At 43.7% G+C, this 18434-nt stretch overlaps 1 protein-coding gene across 2 annotated transcripts in view; it reads left to right on the top strand.

Moving 5' to 3' along the window:
* The window catches only part of CDH13 (cadherin 13), a 1030265-nt gene that overhangs the window by 654403 nt on the left and 357428 nt on the right, over nucleotides 1-18434 (top strand). For both annotated transcript variants that reach the window (XM_032613947.1, XM_032613948.1), the window contains exon 6: nucleotides 11712-11856. In XM_032613947.1, coding sequence (XP_032469838.1) covers nucleotides 11712-11856 — 145 coding nt within the window. The remainder of the gene's footprint in view (nucleotides 1-11711; nucleotides 11857-18434) is intronic.

The raw sequence follows: 18434 nt of genomic DNA on the forward strand, positions 1-18434 counted from the left end.
AAATACCAAAATCTATTTCATCAATATCCAGGTAGAACATTCTGTTGTTTGTAATTTTTTCTATTTTTAAACAATATTGAAATGAGTATACATGTTACTAAACACCCCTTATTCCCTGGCACACACATATAACAAGTAAAATCACGTTTTCAAGACTTGTGATGCATATTGACAAATGGCGTTTCACAAAGATGTTTTAGTATCATCAGTAATGTATGAGATTTGGTTTTCTGACAAGTTTGTCAAATACTATTAGGTTTTTCTAATTATTTTGGCAATTATACAAGCAAAAAGCCATCTCATTTTAATGTTATATTTATTGCTTTTTTCTTTTCTTGCTTTGCTAATTGTTTTTTCCCTATTGATTTTTAACCAGCTCTTTGTGTATTCAGGATAGTAGGCCTCTGTTTTACATGATGCACATATTTTGCTTAGTTTTCTGTTTATTTATTGTATTGTAGTGATATAAAAAAACTTGCATTGAAGTAGTTTAACCTCTCAATAATGCATATAATAACTTGTGCCTTTAATACTGGTTTAGAAAGGCCTTCCCTGCTCTATTACATAAATATTCAAATATTCAAAAAAATAGCCTTTTTTCTTCCTAATACTTTAATCCATCTGGATTTATTAGGCTATAATTTAAATTTTTATATTTCAACCTTAATTTTGAAGAAAATCATGTTTCATAAAACATTTTGATACTTATTTAACTAAATGACTTCAGATCTGTAAACTAAAAAAAAAAAAAAAAAAAGAGAGAAATGTATGTTATTGCTTTCTATTCCTCTGAATTTCACTTTAGGAAGGGAGAAGGGCGAGTGAAAATAAAATCACCCATAATTTTCTCCTACAGCTTTGTTTTTTAGAAGTATTATATTTCTCATCTTTGCATGAAAATCCCCTTAACCCTTGTACATATCTTTAATGGATCTGGCATAATTCCAACATCCATGATTTATATAAATTCTACTTGAACCAATTAAAATTTTCAGCCTGTGTCCCCTCTTGGCGTAGAGGATATTCACTGGGACTTTACCCAGGCTGCTTCAATAAAATTATTTTGAATATCTGCATAGATTTCTTCCACATAATTAAAGTTACTTTCAAAACTTAAATAGAAAAATGCCCTCAAAGTCCAGCGTGGTTGTGAGCATACATTCATAAGAAAAAAAAAAAGTGTTTTCATTATGTTTGGTGGAAAACATACTTTAAAAGTAAAATTTCACATTCACTAAAGAAATACTATGGCTCTAAGCAAAGCAAGCTTTTCAAAGAACATTTGATAATAGTATCAAGATCTTTAATTAATAATTTAACAAGTAGGAAACTTTTATCGCCCCTTTGATCATTTTTCTGAGGGAGCTGTAAACACCACATCCAGTCCATAAAGGGGAAGATTACACACAGAGCTGTGTAAATGAAGGTGGAGGAATGTTAAAAATGCTGAAAATATCTTTTCCCTGGGAACTCTCTAGGAGTTGGTCCATAATGAGATTCAACTTCGATAAATGAATAAAGCTGAGAAAAATAACTTGAATATGCAAATGATTGGTGTCAAAGAGAAATCTAGATTACTGTAATAGGAAAGCAATTTTGAGGGGGTAATGGCTGACACAGAAGAATTGAATCAAGGGTGCTGTATCCACATTTGCAAAAGTCTAAAGAAAGGTCTGTTGGGAGTGAACAAAGGCCCAAGTCGCCAAACCTCATCTGATCTGACAAAGCTTGGTTTAGAATTTCCTATGTGTGTGCTACACACACTCGCTTATCTTTTTATTCCTTTAGCAAAGAGAAAAATGACATTCTAAACATCTTTGTTACATGCGCCAACTTAGATACGGAGAAGTGAAATTCCTTAGTAAGACAGGCTCACCGTGTGACCCAGTTACACGGTGACTGGGACAGTCTTGATTTTCACCTGTTGTTGTGGCTTAATTGTTGATAGTACCTGCTTTCATTCTAAAAGTTGTTCCAGTTTGAACAATTAATGATGTGGCCACAGTATCAATTTTCTATTGCTGCTGTAACAAGTTACCACAACTGTAGCAATGCAAAACAACACAAATTTGTTATCACGTACTTCTATAGGTTTTGAGTCCAACATGGAACTCACAGGACCAAAACCACACGCCAGCAGGCCTGCATTCACTTCTGGAGGCTATTTTATAGCCTTGGCTTTATAGCCTTGGCAGGCCTTGGCTTTTCTAGCTTTGGGTGGCTACTCACACTCGGCGCATGACCTCTTCCTCCACCTTCAAAGCCAGCAATGGCTGGTCAAGTACCTTCTCTCATCAAATCACCCAGACTTTCTTCTCTTCCCCTCTCTTAAGGACCCTCATAATTACATTGAACCCACCCAGACGATCCACACTGATCTCTCTATTTTAAGGTCAGCTGATCAGCAACCTTAATTCCCCTTTGCCAAGTAACCTTACGTATCCATAGGTTCCAGGATTAGGACATAAAACTCTTTAGGAGGGTCATTATTCTGCCAACCACAGCCACTTCATAGGTAACAGAGCTGAAATTTGAAGGCAGGCTTTCTGATTCAAAGTCTAGTGTAATTTCAGTGATCGGTGAGGATGTCTTTGGTGGAAAACCCTTGTTTGGTCTTTATGAGATGTTGGTAGGTGGGGACGGTGTGAGAATTGCAAACAAAAATTCAATAAAAGTATCTATCAGTGCCTTCTTTACTCGAGGCACTTAATTTTGGAGATCATCTGTTATAAATAATCTCACAATAGCCTACTTATGCAAAATCTCTGTGGGATTCTTTATCTCCATAGAATTTTTATGGGATTTTTTTTTAAAGCTATGAACATCTTTGAGGTTCTCAGGACATAGTTTCAGCTGCCTTCCAGGAATATCATATCAAGTTTAGATTCCCCTAACATGGAACCTGGTGCTTATTTCACACACCTTCATAGTCATTGAGTCTCGTCTTTTCTTTATCCTTCTCCTCTATGGAGGCAAATGCTGGCATCTTATTTTTCATATGTGTTTCAAGATTTTGTGTAAATCTGTATGTCTGAACTTGTAGTCATGTATAACTGGAGATGTCTAATATTTGTTAGACACTTGTATATCCCTAATTGAATGCAGTGAACTTCTAGTTAGCATTTTGCATTTCTAGCATTATAACTATTCTTATTATAAAAGATGGTATTTGGAATGAAAGGAACAAGGCCCATCTTTTTGACTTAGAAATTGGTTCAAGTAGAATTTCCTAAACAAGTATTTCAAAGCAGCATCCACATTGGAAAACGTTTTAATGTCCCAAAGAGGTAACTTGGAGGGGCACCTACTCATTTGGGTAGGAGACATCGTATCTGTGTCCAAAAGAGAAACTGAGTCACGTTATGTTAGAGTTATAGCTAATAAATTCTCTTCATTTTCTGTGATATAAAAGCCTCTGGTTGAAAAGCATGTGAACACACACGCATTCCACTGATAACCAGTAGTTTAACTATATCATCTCAAATAAGTAATTTACTGTGTTGTGTATGTTTTACTTCATTTGAATATTTAGCCCAAAGCAGAATTATCAGAGTTCAAAAGGTCACTGAAGTGTTTTCTAAACTATTTTACTCAAAATGACTCATGAGTCTATAGACTGTGTATCTCACACTTTGTTTCTTATCTGATTGATCCAGGTTTGACATCTGTTACTGGGGTCACATCTCGTAGAAAAAATATTGTGTTTTAAGAGCCAGTGTCTTCATTTTGGCCTTCACCCAAAAAGCGTTGTAGCATGTTTTTCATCAGTTCATCCCTTTGGATCAGATCACAGTATCAAATTTTGTCTGACTAAGTTGTGTCTTTCATAAACAGAGCAAAGAGAATAAGCCAAATGAAGGGCAAGATGTTAATAGCTTGTTGTGACACCAAAGGCCAGTGTGCTTGTTCGTGCTTTGTAATTTGGCTCGTTATGTTTGTGTTGCGTTGTTTTTTTAAGGGATTCTTGTCTACGCATGTGCACTGCCCATCTCCATTATTATGGTGCAGTAATTGGTTTGAAGAGTCATCAGTTTGCATGTTGTGACTTGATAGTTCCCACTTCTGGTGGAGACACCCCCGAAATATGGAAGGACAATCGAGAACCTAGGAAGTGGGGTTCAGGAATGGTGGCCGAGGGGACCCAACGTGCTTCAGCTAGAGCTCCTCTGGCAGTGTAACTTCCATTCTGACTCCTGTGGTTTTTCACCACCTCCTCCCCATTTCAGAGGTCAAGCTCCCTCTCACCCTATACACAGGACTCAGTGACCTGGTGTCCACCTACCATGGCCCCTGAAGTGGAGTGATTAGTTCACGTGGTACCTTCATGTGGTACCTTCATGTCTCCAGTGTTGCATAGAGTAATTTTGCATACCTTGCATACCTTGTTCCCCTCCCCATTTTATTCACCTTGGTCATTTGAGAGCTACATTTATAAGAGGTCCAAGTCTTTTCTTTTCAGAAAGTCTGTGACATTCCAGAAGGGAACATGTTGTAGTTAGGCTGATGCTATAGTATTTCCCAACTGTCACTTGTGGCAGGGTGTCACATTATACATAAAGGCTCATGGTGTGTTTTATTATGTATTTTCATGTGTATTAGGAAAAATTTTAAATAAGCTCACCATACCCCTGAATTCATGGATAATTTTGCCTTGGAGGAAAAGTGAAACATAACAATCTATGTACAGCAAAACTATTAAGTAAATAACATAGTTAGTAAAGAGGAATTTTAAAAATGTAAGGGAAGTCCATGAAAGAGCATTTAGCAAACAAGGGCACAGTGGGGTCAGCACACATTTTCAAGTCAGATCTAAGTTTGGATCCAGCTGGATCACAAACTAGCTTTTGACCATAGACCAGGTCCTTAAATTTCTCTGAGTTTTGCTGCAGTGGGTATTTCTCCAGGTTGTTTTGAGTCAAATGAGGCAACACATAAAAAGCCCAGACATGTATTGGACACCAAATAAATGTTAGTTCCTTTCTTTCAAAAGGCAAGTAACCAGTTTAATGTACTTGGGTATTGTTTACCGCTGTGGTTCTTGTTCATGAGTTAAGACTGCACAGAGTCAACTGGCCTTCGGTCCATGGAGCCTGGGACTGACGGTCAGCTCCTGTGTGCCAGGAATGGAGAGACAGGACAGATGGCCAAAGCTGAGGCCAAAACTTTGGACTCCAGTCTCTTAAAGAGGGATTGCCTCTTCTGAGGAGGGCTCTATGCAGTCAGCGATGAGTCAGGTACCTGCTGTGTGCCGGGCACTGAATCTCAGCCTTGGGGATTTGCTGTTGGGCACGAACACCCACCCCACCTCTGTCTTGATGGGGCCGGAGAGGCAGACATTAGTTGAATTGTCACACAAATAAATAAGCAATTACATGTTATGGAATGTGTTATAAAGGGTACCAGTGCCATGGGAGTGTCAACCATGGACACCTGAGGTAGTCTGGAGCGGTAATGAAGGATCTTCTCTGCCAGTGATATCTGAGATCTGAAGGATGGATGGGGGCTGACCAGATGGCAGATGGGATGCTCATGTTGGCTAGGAGGGTTGCACAGGAAGGTACCTGTGCTGGGAAGGAATGGGCTGAGTTGGAAGAACTGAGGAGAGATTGGTGTAGCTGGATAATGAGAAATAGAGGGGCTCTCTTGTGATGTGAAATGAGTTTGGAGAAGTGGGCTGGGGCCAGGTGATAAAAGAGACGTCGCAGTAAAGGAATGTGCTGTTATCGTAAGAGGAATGAGAAACGATTGAGAGGTGTCCATTCTGGGGTGACATAAATAAATAAAAATTTTGAAAATACACCTTGGAAGCCTGTATTAGTCAGCCTTCTCCAGAGACACAGAAGCAGTGATTCTGTTAGAAGGAACTGACTCACACAATTATGGCGGCTGAGAAGTCCCAGGATCTGCCTGGGCCAGCTGGAGGCCCAGGGAACCTGGTGGTGTGATCCAGTACAGGTCCAAAGGCCTGAGAACCAGGGAGGCCGATGGTGTTTATTTCAGTCTGGGTCTGAAGGCCTGAGAAGCAAGACCATTGAGGGCAGCAAGTGCGGCGAGCCGCTTCTGACCAGCAGAATGACGAATCACCACACGCTAGATTCTTCTCGCATCACACTTTATTGGAGTACAGCTTGGTTTCGGGCGGATGGAAGGAAGACCCCGTACGCTCGAGCCTGTCTGCTTATATAAGGGCTTAAGGACTCGTGTAAGTCCCTGATTCGTCCGTATGGTTATCGCATTTCGCAAGCCGGACTTTGGATAGGCCACTGCTTCAAAACCTGATTAGCATATTAGGTGCATACGCCCTAGCGGCATACTTAGTGCATGCGTAATGGCTATCCGGCCGCGCCCTACATCTCCCCCTTTTTTCTTTTCGACCATTGCAGCGGACATTGACCTGTACCAGTGCTCATACCGGGGTATGTACACGGTGTACCGGTAGTTTCCGCTTGCATTCGCAGACACCCTCCTGCGTGCAATGCTCGCAGTCGAACTGCAGGGTGCAAGGGCTGTCTTCACGTGGCATGGGCTCCTCATGGAGGTGCAATGGTAACGAGACCTCTCCGTGCAGAGGCAGCCCCTAGGGCCGATCCCCTATAGAGGTGCAATGGCGGCAAGGCCCCTCTGTGCAAGGGCGATCATATGTTTTTTAGGGTGGAGAGCCAGGCTGCGGGGGACTCGCCTTCACTGATGGCCACAAGCGCCTGAGTGAGCATTATCCTATCTCGCCGGGTTCGAATGCGAATACGACAGACCAACCAGAGACACAACACTATCCCAAACAAACAGCAGGCTGCGAACAGTCCCACACCCACCCATTCCTTAAAAAAGGAAAATGCTCTAGCTAGCCATGCGGTAAATTCTCCAAGAGTCACTGGATCCACTCTGGTTGCATTCAGCTGCAGGATATTCAACTTCTGCTTAAATATCATCTTCTCCGCCTCGCGGGACCAATTTCCCTTTAGGAATTCTCCAATCTGCTTGCTCTTATTCAGAGCATCCAATCTGTGCTTAGTGGCCTAGCACAAGCCGTATTCATCTCACAGCTAGTGGAATACAATACTGGGAGAATGGTACTTTGAGAATGAACGGGGATGGGGACTGGCCAGGTTCGGCTAATTCCCCAAAACGTCTTGATCTCCGCCTTGAGCAGGGGGAAGCTCATCAACAGTATCCAGTCCAGTGTCACTCCTTGAGCGCTCCACATCGTTCTTGGGATTATCTTCCACGACTCTTGTTAACCTTGTCGGGACCCAAATCGGATCTTGATCCTAAGACCAGACTTCTCTGGGTATGAATGTACACTTTGGCGGTTCCCGAACCGCAGCGCCAGGGGGGGCGCTAGCAATAAAAGCGGAAGTCTGAGTACATGTTAAAGCTTTTGATTTAGCAGAAGCACAAAATGGCGGACGAGCACCCGCAGAGGCACAAAATGGCGGACGAGCACATGGGGAACTGCCATATCGTCCTCTTTCATATTCGGCAGCTGCTTCTTCCAGATCCGCCTCCTCCTTGGGATTCAACTCATCTTGAGACAAATAAAGCGCTTTAAATTCATCTAAAAGTGGATACAATCCTGGCGTTGCATCCGATTTTTCTATTTGTTTTTCTCTCCTTTTCCTAGGATTCTTAGGCCTATCTACCGTAGTCCCTATATTTTCACTTTCTGACGCACTATCTTGATGTATGCTAAGAGCTTTACGGCCCATCTGTACAATATCTTCGCATTTCCCTTCTCTTAAGCACGAATGTATCATTCTCCATAACGGAAACGTGCCTCGAGAGAGCTCCCCCATTTTGTGACGATCAGCCAAGTCCTTCCCCAGTTTTTCCCAAGATGGAACAGTCAGGCTTCCAGACACCGCAAACCATGGGGCGGCACCATCAATATCCTGCAACAGTTTACTAATAGTTTTATGTGAAATCTTAAGTCCTCGATCGTTCAGAAGGGCTTGGATGGGCTCATGGAATCCAACGGTTGGTTCCGCGGATGAACTATTCCCCATAGTTCACTCTCATATATAAGCAACTTGCTAAAGCGGGAAGATCTCTGACCTATCTAATGGCCAGGGGAGACACACTCGGTCGGGCTGTTGGCACCGTAGCCACACGCAGACAAAAAGTGCGACAGCTACGAAGAGAACGAAAGCGAAAATAAAAATCTCGGGCTCTATTGCAGCAAAAACATACCTAAACTGGACTACTTAACGGCAGTTCACTCCGTGTGTCGAGTTCTGAATCGGTCCTCCATGCGGGGCGCGCAGGTTCCCGGGTTTCGGCACCACTTGCGGCGAGCCACTTCTGACCAGCAGAATGACGAATCACCACACGCTAGATTCTTCTCGCATCACACTTTATTGGAGTACAGCTTGGTTTCGGGCGGATGGAAGGAAGACCCCGTACGCTCGAGCCTGTCTGCTTATATAAGGGCTTAAGGACTCGTGTAAGTCCCTGATTCGTCCGTATGGTTATCGCATTTCGCAAGCCGGACTTTGGATAGGCCACTGCTTCAAAACCTGATTAGCATATTAGGTGCATACGCCCTAGCGGCATACTTAGTGCATGCGTAATGGCTATCCGGCCGCGCCCTACAAGCAAGGAATGGAGGCCCCTGCTCAGCACTCAGGTGGGAAGACAAGGGCGAATCCCTCCTTCCTCTGCATCTTGTTCCATTCAGGCCCTCAGTGGATTGGCTGGTGCCCACCCCCACTGGGGAGAGCCATCTACTTTACTGAGTCCACAGAGTCCAATGTTAATCTCATCCAGACACACCCAGAAATAACGTTTAATTTGAGCACCCCATGGCCAGTCAAGTCGACACATAAAACTAACCATCACAAACCCCTTAGAGAATAGATGACGGCAGGCAATATTAGTAGCAGGGGCACCCATTAGGTGCCTGTTGCAGTGGCCCAGGTGGGAAGTGTCGGAAACTAATCTCTGGAGGTGATGATGGATTTGGAGAGAAGAGGGTGGATTTAAGACAAATTCAGGAGACAGAACAAGCAGTGTAGACCCGACTTGTTGATGGAGTGGCTGGGTATAGAAGGCCTCACTTGGGGAAGAGGGTGGCTTCTGAGTTTCTGCTTTGATCCCTGGGAGAAGGACCACCCTCTGGGCAAAGTTTAGAGTGAAATGATTAACATGAGACTGGATTTATCGAACTTTCTAGTTGCTCAAAACTCCTTGCCTCCAGAGGGAGGAGATATGGGGATATATGTATACGTATAGCTGATTCACTTTGTTATAAAGCAGAAACTCACACACCATTGTAAAGCAGTTGTACTCCAATAAAGATGTTAAAAAAAATCCTTGCCTCCAATAATGACATTTTGGAATATTTTGATTAAATTATTTAAATATAAAATAGTTCTGCCTTCTCTAGGAAAGGCTGAATGAAGCTGCCCTTTGAAAACTGGGCAGTAGGCAGTAGGAGTTGGGTTAAAATTCACACCCCAAACAGCCAAGGACCTGGCTTTATTTCAACCAAAGACACCACATATCTTGGATCTGAATCCTAATCCCCCATGCTAGCGTCATAGGCCACAAGTAAGACAGAGGAACAGAATTCACATTTGCCAAATATGCGGATCTGTCAGAACTGGGTGGGACGGACTCTAGATCCAGCTTAACACGATGGAAAGACGGACACTAAGGAGATGCAGTTGATCAGGATGAAGGCCAAGTCAAGTTCTTGGCAGTTTTGGGAGGACAAAAGGCCAGACCTTCATTATTACAAGAAATTGCTCCCAAAGCTTGATTTTTATTTTCTTCGTTTAGCAGTATTCTCATAGTAGCTTTAAAAATCAGCGTAAAAGCTCATTCTCTGTAAGATCTCCTTTGTGTGCAGATGTTAAAAGGCTCTCCCTATTTAATTTCTTCTTAGCTAAGGTACTCATGCATTATTTTATCTACCCCAGAAATCAAAGTGTGCGTGTGTGTGTGTGTGTGTGTGTGTGAATTTGTTAGTGAAAGGATGAAGTAGTGTTAAAGAAAAAATGAAAAACAAATTCCTCTACCCATGTATACCTGGTTTCATGTTTGCTTACTACTTTCAAATTCTGTCCACATGTGTACATCACACATGTATAGTACACATGCTATTTTTTGTGTTTTCACACAGTATTCTAAGTAGATCAACACAGTTGAATAATTATTTTATCTAATGGCTGTATTCTAGCATCTTGCTACAAACACATTCATTCAACTCGTCTTTTTTGCCCTGGACATTTAGTGGACGCCAGTGTAATTTCATTATCAGAAATAACACTGCAGAAAGTATTTCCATGTATGTAGTGCAACCTGTCTCAAATAGAACCCAGAGTGGTATCCAAATGGAGCAAAGTATGTGAGTCCTTCATAGATTTGGTGAATTTTGCCATGCGACTTTCCAAAGGGTGAAACCAGTTTATAACACATTCAGGTGGGGTATAACAAACGTGTTTCTCTTTTCTTTTCCTAATTAGGGCTAGTTTTGACAACAGTATTGATAACAACAGTAGCAACAGTAGCAGCAGCTAATATTCTTGAGATGAGTTACATAACAGGCATTATATAAAGTGATCTAGAAACATTGTTTATAACAGTTTAAAATGTAAACTCTGGAGACTGACTTCACAGGGCCAAATCCAGACTCCACCACCTAACCTCTGATTGGCTTCATTCCCTCCTCAGAAGTGGTTCATAGGGTCACTGTGAATATCAAGTGAGTTAATATAGTAGAGAGCCTCGGTAAGCCCTGGATAATGTTGGTTACCATTGTCCCTAATAATGAGTGTTTTATGAACCCATTTTACAGATGATAAAACTGAGAGATTAAGTGTATGAGTTGAGGTCACATGACTAGTGAGAAGTTGTGCTGGGATTCCAATTGCAGACCATTTCCGAAGGATTGCAGCTACAGAGACCTTTTCTGACAGAAATACTCAACAGGGTCCCAATGCAGGGACCACCACTGATATCCAAGAAGTGTCACTGTGGCCCCTGAGTTAAATCAAGGAAGTATCAGGCACAGAAATGAGAGCATAACGTCTACATGGTTCACTGGAAAAGCCACGACATAATCCCTTGTTACCATGCAACAGTGAAGCTGGGTTTTCTATGCTATTTTCTTCAGCCTTGAGATCTGAAGGTAGTTCCACATGGAATTGTGAAATCCCTGCTAGATTATAAAGGCCTGGTGGGCAGGAGTCCCAAGGTCTCATTCAGGACCCCTGCAAGCACCTTCCTTGCCTCAGGAAGGTTCTCTATAAATACTTACTGCCCTGAATTTCTCCCAAATATTACCATAAACACTTGCGGTTATTTCTTAATATACTCTGTTCATAACTGCTTAGTCAGTTCTTTTTATTAGCATAACATTCCTTTAAAGCATAATGATGTTGGAAAAGCAGAAACAATGTAAGCATATTTTCTCAGCTGTGACTGATTGCTGGTGTTTAGTGTTTGCTTTTTTTTTACTTCCTTTGCAGATTTGATGAATTAATTGTAAATTTCCCAAGTGGGACTTAACATGAACTGATCTTTGTCTTTTATTCTGTAATGTTTAGTTTCTATTCTAGTGCTGGTGACTATCCATTGAGACCAACGTTTGAATATTGCCAAGGGCTCTTAAAATTGCTGATATAACCTACTTTCTTTCTCCAGAGAACCCGACTTCAATTTTCATAATGAATGAATGCCTTCTTTCTCCCCCAATCTCTTTCCTCCAATAGCTACTCGTGGAGACCATTGATGTCAACGGTAGAACTCTCGAGGGGCCAGTCCCTCTGGAAGTCATCGTGATTGATCAGAATGACAACAGACCGATCTTTCAGGAAGGGCCTTACATTGGCCACGTCATGGAGGGATCACCTACAGGTATGTTAGGTTGGCTTACCGTTTGCATAATGGCTTGGGAAGTGGCATCCTCTGATCTTTGGGGATTCTGGAGACTGTTTTATTGCCGCTCTGACTTATTGCTGGTATGCATCAACACTGACATATTATTTCCCTGGATAGTGGCAAGAGCTGGAAAGCTGCAACTCAGAACATGACTGGCGTGTTGCAAACTAGGAAAGTGTCTTCCCTTGTGCCCAAAGGTGATCCTTCAAGGAGGACCGACATCTCAGTCTCCCATGTGTGGCTGATGTCGGACACCATGTAAATATCTAGCTCACCCTTGTGAGGGCCCAAGGCTGAGCTTGTGGTATAGTGGAACTTTGAAGAAAATTAAGGTCCCCACTGCAAGCTCCTTAGTTATTTCTCTTCATAAGTGCCTTTTAATAAGAACCATTTGGGGAAAATGGGTAGGACTTTTTTTTCCCTTTCCTTAGAAGACATGGATAGAGAAAACTTTTCTCTTCGGTCAAAGGGCCAAAAGCAAGCATTTTATTTCTCTCTCTGGCAATACATGTACCTAGTGTTACAGAAATCACTCAAGGTTACTATGGAACTCCTGGTATCTTCTCCCCATGTTTAACCTTTCTATCACAGAAGGTTTCAGAATTGAGAGCTCCCTTTTCTGGCCCATAGCTACTAATTAAAGCATTCCATGACCAGCAGCAGAAGTCACTCCTGAGTATAATGCTTGAGAAAGTGAAGAGCAAAGTAGAAAAATCCCTATTTTAAGGCTGGACTTTGATTTTAAGCTTTCAAATACATTTGAGTGAAAACATGCCACATGAAGAGTGTCAGTGTTGATGTGTCTGGATTATGCCAAACAACTGCTGTAAGCATAGGAGTCACTCCTCAGGCCGATGGGAGATGGAAGCTCAGGGGCTGCTTTAGCTGGTTCTTTTTCCCCCTTTACTGAATGGATGGGATGTATCAATAGCATGTAGATACGGGAGGCTCCGGAAGCATTGTCATGGCAACCTGCCTGGACTACCAGGTGAATAATTATATGCAAGGTGCCTAAAAGCTCCCTTCAGCTTCGAGGAGCTGGGCCTCTGTGCACTTCATCAGTTAGATCCCCAGGGGCAGAAGCACCCTCTCCCTTCCGGGTTTTGAATGAATTCTGTAAGAAGGAGAGGGCCTTATGGGCAGCGTCCTGGAGAGATGTAGAGCGGGCAGGTGAAGGTGGGTCAGGTCACTTCAGGGCAGACATTCCCCATGGCTCCACTCAGTGGGCTGCTTTTGATGCAGAGATGGCTTCTGGTGAGACACACCATAGAATTGGGTTGGATGCTTACGGAAATCTTCCTAAACAAGCTGATGTGCAGAACAAGTTACGAGAACCGATAGGGAAAGCTGTTAAAGAGACTGGAGTTTGAGCAGAGCAGAAAAATGATTCCCAGTTTCCATCTGTGGTACCTGGGCCCTGAATGTGAGTGACTGGAACTCAAGATGGGCAGGAAGAGTGTTCTAAATGTAAATGACAGTGGTTACATCCGAGTCGGCTGTGAGCATGTATATGTCTTTGTATATTATGTGTGTATATGATTAGACGATGTCCAGTTTTTCTCCCACTGGGCCCTTCTTTAAAGCTTGAGAAAGAAATTTCAAATGTTATTGCTTTATATACATATCGTATTTTCAAAGCAAAAGGGAATCTTTTATGCTTGTTGAATTTCTTAAAGCACAAAGCAGTTCGGTTAGGGTGGACACATACCCAGCAAAACATAAATCACCTCAAACTTCTATTTATGAGTGGTATTATCATATAAAAATACATAAAGACTTGTATATCTGTATGGAGTAGTTTCTTCCAGCTCTGCAGAATTTGGCCTGAGTCATTGCTTTCTTTCTCAGTACCCTCTGGGTTGGACTATAAAGCAGAAATTGACATGGAGTTAGTCAAATTTGAGGTCAAAAATATGGAAATGTTGTGGAAAAGTTTTAGAGGAAAAAACACTTAGATTACTTAGCACCCTGTGGGAGAGCTCAGGCAGATGGCCCCCGAAGCGTCTGCGAGGACAGTGGGGAGCTGGGAAAGAAGGTGGGACCCATTTTCCAGTCCCCTCCCAACCTAAGCCCCTTGTAAGTCGTAACAACAAGCCCTGACAGGCTAGAGAAATGATCGCCTCTTCTGTTTCCACAATGTCCTTCTCGTTTGTGGCTTATGGAATCCTATGTGTTGTAGACCTTGTATCACATCCATTTCACAGAGGGGGATGCTGACCCCAGAAAGAGTTCATTGACTTTGCCCAGTTCACACGAATGACTGATGGGGGACAGTGTTCAGGACTCAACCTGCAGCATCAACCTTCAAATCATGTACTCTTTCAACTGACCCACAAACTTCACGGTGAAAATAGCCATTGAATGATCCCGACATTTAGGTGGGCACTTGTTGTGTGCCGACAGCTTTCTATCACTGTATCATTTCCTGCACTCTGCCCTGAGGCAGATGAGAAGACTGAACCTCAAAGGGGTCCGGGAACTTGTCCAAAGTCCCTCAGCTGGTGGACAAGCTAGAATCAGGGTCCGCGTCTGGCCTCAAGGCACAGGCTCTTTCTTGGGCACGTTCTCTCACACAGACTCTTTGCAGGCCCAGACTCTTTGATTTAGCTCCTGAGATAAAATAACCAGCTCTTCTGACCAAAGAGCCAGGCTCCTTGATTCATTTTTCATTTCATGTGAGCTGTTGCTCCGTCTCTAGGGTTAAACGATGTTAACATGGGAGCCCTTTTCATCGCTCACATCACTTTTCTTCTGCATCCGCATAACCAGAGCCAGCTTCATGGGGTGGGACCTGCCCAGCCTCACAGAGCCCCAGGCTCTGAAGGGCTCCACGCTTGGTTTAATGCTGTGTTGTCGCCATCTTAAAATTCTTAATAAATGTTCAACAAGGGGCCCTGCATTTTCATTTTGCACTGAACCCCAGAAATTATGTAGCTGGTCCTACACATAGCACTGTGGCCTAGAGCTGCATTTGATGCTCTGCCAGGCTCCTTAACAAGGTGAGACTGTGGGCAGGTTACTGAACCTGCTAGAAGCCTCAGTCACCTTGTCTGTAGATGGGGTGGGTGCAGAATAGTACCTACCCTAGAAAACTCTATGCAAAGAGTAAATTAGGCAATGTGCTTCACTGAATGCTTGGAATATAATAAGTGTTCAAGAAATGCCAGTGTATTGTTAATGCTCCAATTATTCTTATTATTCTGGCGGCCTATCCTTTAGGGAAGGCAAGGCAAGGCAAAAAGACATGCAGTTTGTGTGAAGGAACATCCATCTCCCAACCAACCAAGCATCATTTTCATGTTGCAGTGTACCCAGATGCCATCAGTACCAGTCCATCATGGAGGAAGGTCACCCATATTTATCTGTATGTGCAGACAGGAGGCCATTTCTAGCTGCTCAGCACTAAACTCCAGGCTATTCTGGGGAATCATCACTAGATGAAGGAAGATCAACAGAAAATAATAGTTTTTGAACTTTGCAGATTATGGACTGTTCCTTTTGTGGAGTTGCAAGGCATTGATTTATGGGACCCACGCCCAGGCCCTGGCTGCTCCTCAAAGAAAACGAGAGCTCTGTGTGAGTGTGATGTTTTCTGAATGCCCAGTGCATGCTAAGACCTCACGAGTAGGGGGTAGGTAGAGGCTGGGACCCTTGACGCTCCTGGAGGACACACACACCAGGGCCCCTCAGTGCCTGCTGGCACCACCTCCCCAGTGTTTTTTGCCACTGGTGGTCCTCTGGGCACCATTGAGAAGGGCTATCAGTGAGGAATGGTGTGCAGGGCTTCCAGAAACAGACCCTAATATGAGGACTGAGGGCGGGTGGTTTACCTGCCAGGTACAGGATTGTGAGTGGGGAGAGCTGCAGGAAAGGGAAGCCGGCCAATTTCAGGTGCCGCGTTGAGCCAGCTACCAGCGCACGCAGTTCTGAGCTTGATCCCTTAGGGAGAGAGGGCTCTGGGAAATGACATAAAACACACACATTGGAGTTAGCCCAGCTCAGGATCCAGGGAGCTGGGCTATCCAGCCCGTAAGCCCGGCAGACATCCATTAAGAGCTCTCCCCAGAGGGGCTTTAATTAATTCCCAGGCCCTTTCGGTCAGCTGGGGCCACAAGCAGGGTTTCAGCAAGCTGGGTTCCAGAAGCTCAGGGGCAACCTTCCAACAAGATACAGGAGCTGGCTGTTGCTCCCATGCCTTTGGCCACCCTACCTGTCAGCAGGGGCAGCTGGGAGAAGGGAGCCCACCACCCAGACAGGTGGGGCAGCTTGAGATACATCAGGGGAGGGAGGTAATGGGGGAAATATCATAGTCCTCAAACTACATAACTGAGAAAGATGAATGTCACGTTGACCTTTCTCTTTAGTGAGAAGACAGGACCACAGGACCTAGAGGTGTGTGTTCTGAGTCCTGAGAGATACCCATTGCTTAGTTGTGTGCTGACACTTCTTGAGGCTATTGAATAGAGGCAGGGATTAGCAGCGAAATCCTCATCTTCTAACTTCTGAGAGCCTGAGGACCCGTACCCTCTCTTGCTCCCTTTATTTTTTTTTTCCATCCAGTATTTTTACTGAGCATGTACTCTGTGCCAGCAGTATTCTAAGCTCTGAGGGTCCAGCTGTGGACCTGCCAGATGCTGCTCATTCCCTCCTGGTCTGCAGAGCCAAGCAGGGAGACAGGCAACAGATAAATCAGAACTGAAATTGGTGGGCAAGGCAGTGTAGCCATAGAGACCCCTCATCCTAGGAGGGAGGGAAGCCAGCCTCCCTGAAGAGGTGATATGAGGAGAGCAGGGGGCTTTGTCTTTTATTTTATCTCTGGGATCCACCTGAGTTTCTGTTCTTCAAGTCTCAGTTACTTTAATTTTTTTTTTTTTTTTTTTGTGGTACACGGGCCTCTCACTGTTGTGGCCTCTCCCTTCATGGAGCACAGGCTCTGGACGTGCAGGCTCAGCGGCCATGGCTCCCGGGCCCAGCCACTCCACGGCATGTGAGATCCTCCCGGACCAGGGCACGAACCCGTGTCCCCTGCGTCGGCAGGCGGACTCTCAACCACTGCGCCACCAGGGAAGCCCAGTTACTTTAATTTTTAAACAAGTCCTACCATGGCAGACATGAGGGAAGCAGCCAATCAAGTGGTCTCTGGGACAAATGGCTGTCCCAGGAGCTCAGCTTTGCTCGGCAGTTGGTATTTTCTAAAACAGCTTGAGCCAAATAAAGATGGTTTTGATATTCGAGAGTTGGTATTTGAGACCTAGCTCAGCATGAATTCTCAGTTTGTTGGTATGACCTGGTGGTAGAGTCCCTTTTCTGGTCACCTGTTTACTTGTTGCAGTAATTGCATGTGGCCTTTTGGTCCACCAGCTCTCCGGTTTTCCTCTGCTGGTGTTTAGACTTTCACATCAAAGGTTCTTCCATTTTCAGCTATTCCAACCAGTCCTGTGAGCTTCTGGAATAGTGGCCATGGGACTACTTTTTTCTTAAGTAGATAAATTTCTTTTAAAAATGAGACTCCACTTTCTTCCCCAGCTTTTTTAAAGTAAAATTACCCTCCAGTCTCACCATCCGGAGGAGACCACAGTTGTCACCTCAGGGAGCATGGTTCTAGGACTCTCCCTGGGCACCTCCACACACAGGGATGCATGCACACACCCAGTTTCACAGAAATGGAGCTCTGCGTGCTCTTCTCTAGCTCACTTTCTTCGCCCTGCAGCGTCCTACGGACGTTTTTGTAAATCATTAAATATCAAGCGACATCATTGTTTTAAACAGCTAGCATCCGGATCTACCATCATCTAGTCAGCCAATCCCCTGTTGACTTAAGTTGTTTTCACTTTTCCCTACTTACAATCAATTCTGCAGGGGAGAGCACGTCTCTTTCTACTTGTGTGACAATTTCTTTAGGGTAAATACATGCAAGTGGAATTGATAGGATAAATGATATGCTTATTACATTTTGATGTATATTGGGGTGACACTTGTAATCAGAGGATTCTATTTGTACCTTGGCTAAACTCATGCATGAAGATACAATAGTCTTTCCGCTCACATATGAGCACACTGATGGACATTTATTTATATTTCTGGATTATACCCAATATCTCTAAGGCTTGTGGTCACTTCACTAACTGTGTCTGTAGGCTGTGAACGGCCTTGCTCTAAACTTCTCCCCAGATTGCCTGGCTGAGGAAGAGGACTGAAATTGTTGATTCTGACCCCTCCCCTGGAGTCATCGTTGGAGTCTTAGGGGAGGGAAGTTGCCTAGGAACAGATGTCATTAACAGGCTGCAGTGTCATTCAGATTGAATTATGATGCAAATCACTCCAGTGCAGTTGACCATAAAACAAAATTTATGAAGGAGTTGCATAAGCTAATCAGAGACATCTTCCCAAAAGGAAAGTTCCAGAAAATAAAGAGTATCAAAAGTGTTGAGTTATCTGGACTTTGCTACCTACTCAAGAAACTGAATGTCCACCAAGTTGCTTCTAACCATGTCTGGGGTCCCCAAGTGATGTCTTACAGGGGCTCTAAACCAAGCCTATCCACAACCTTGTCG

Source organism: Phocoena sinus, chromosome 19, assembly GCF_008692025.1.
Source record: "Phocoena sinus isolate mPhoSin1 chromosome 19, mPhoSin1.pri, whole genome shotgun sequence".
NCBI classification, from domain to species: Eukaryota; Metazoa; Chordata; class Mammalia; order Artiodactyla; family Phocoenidae; genus Phocoena; species Phocoena sinus.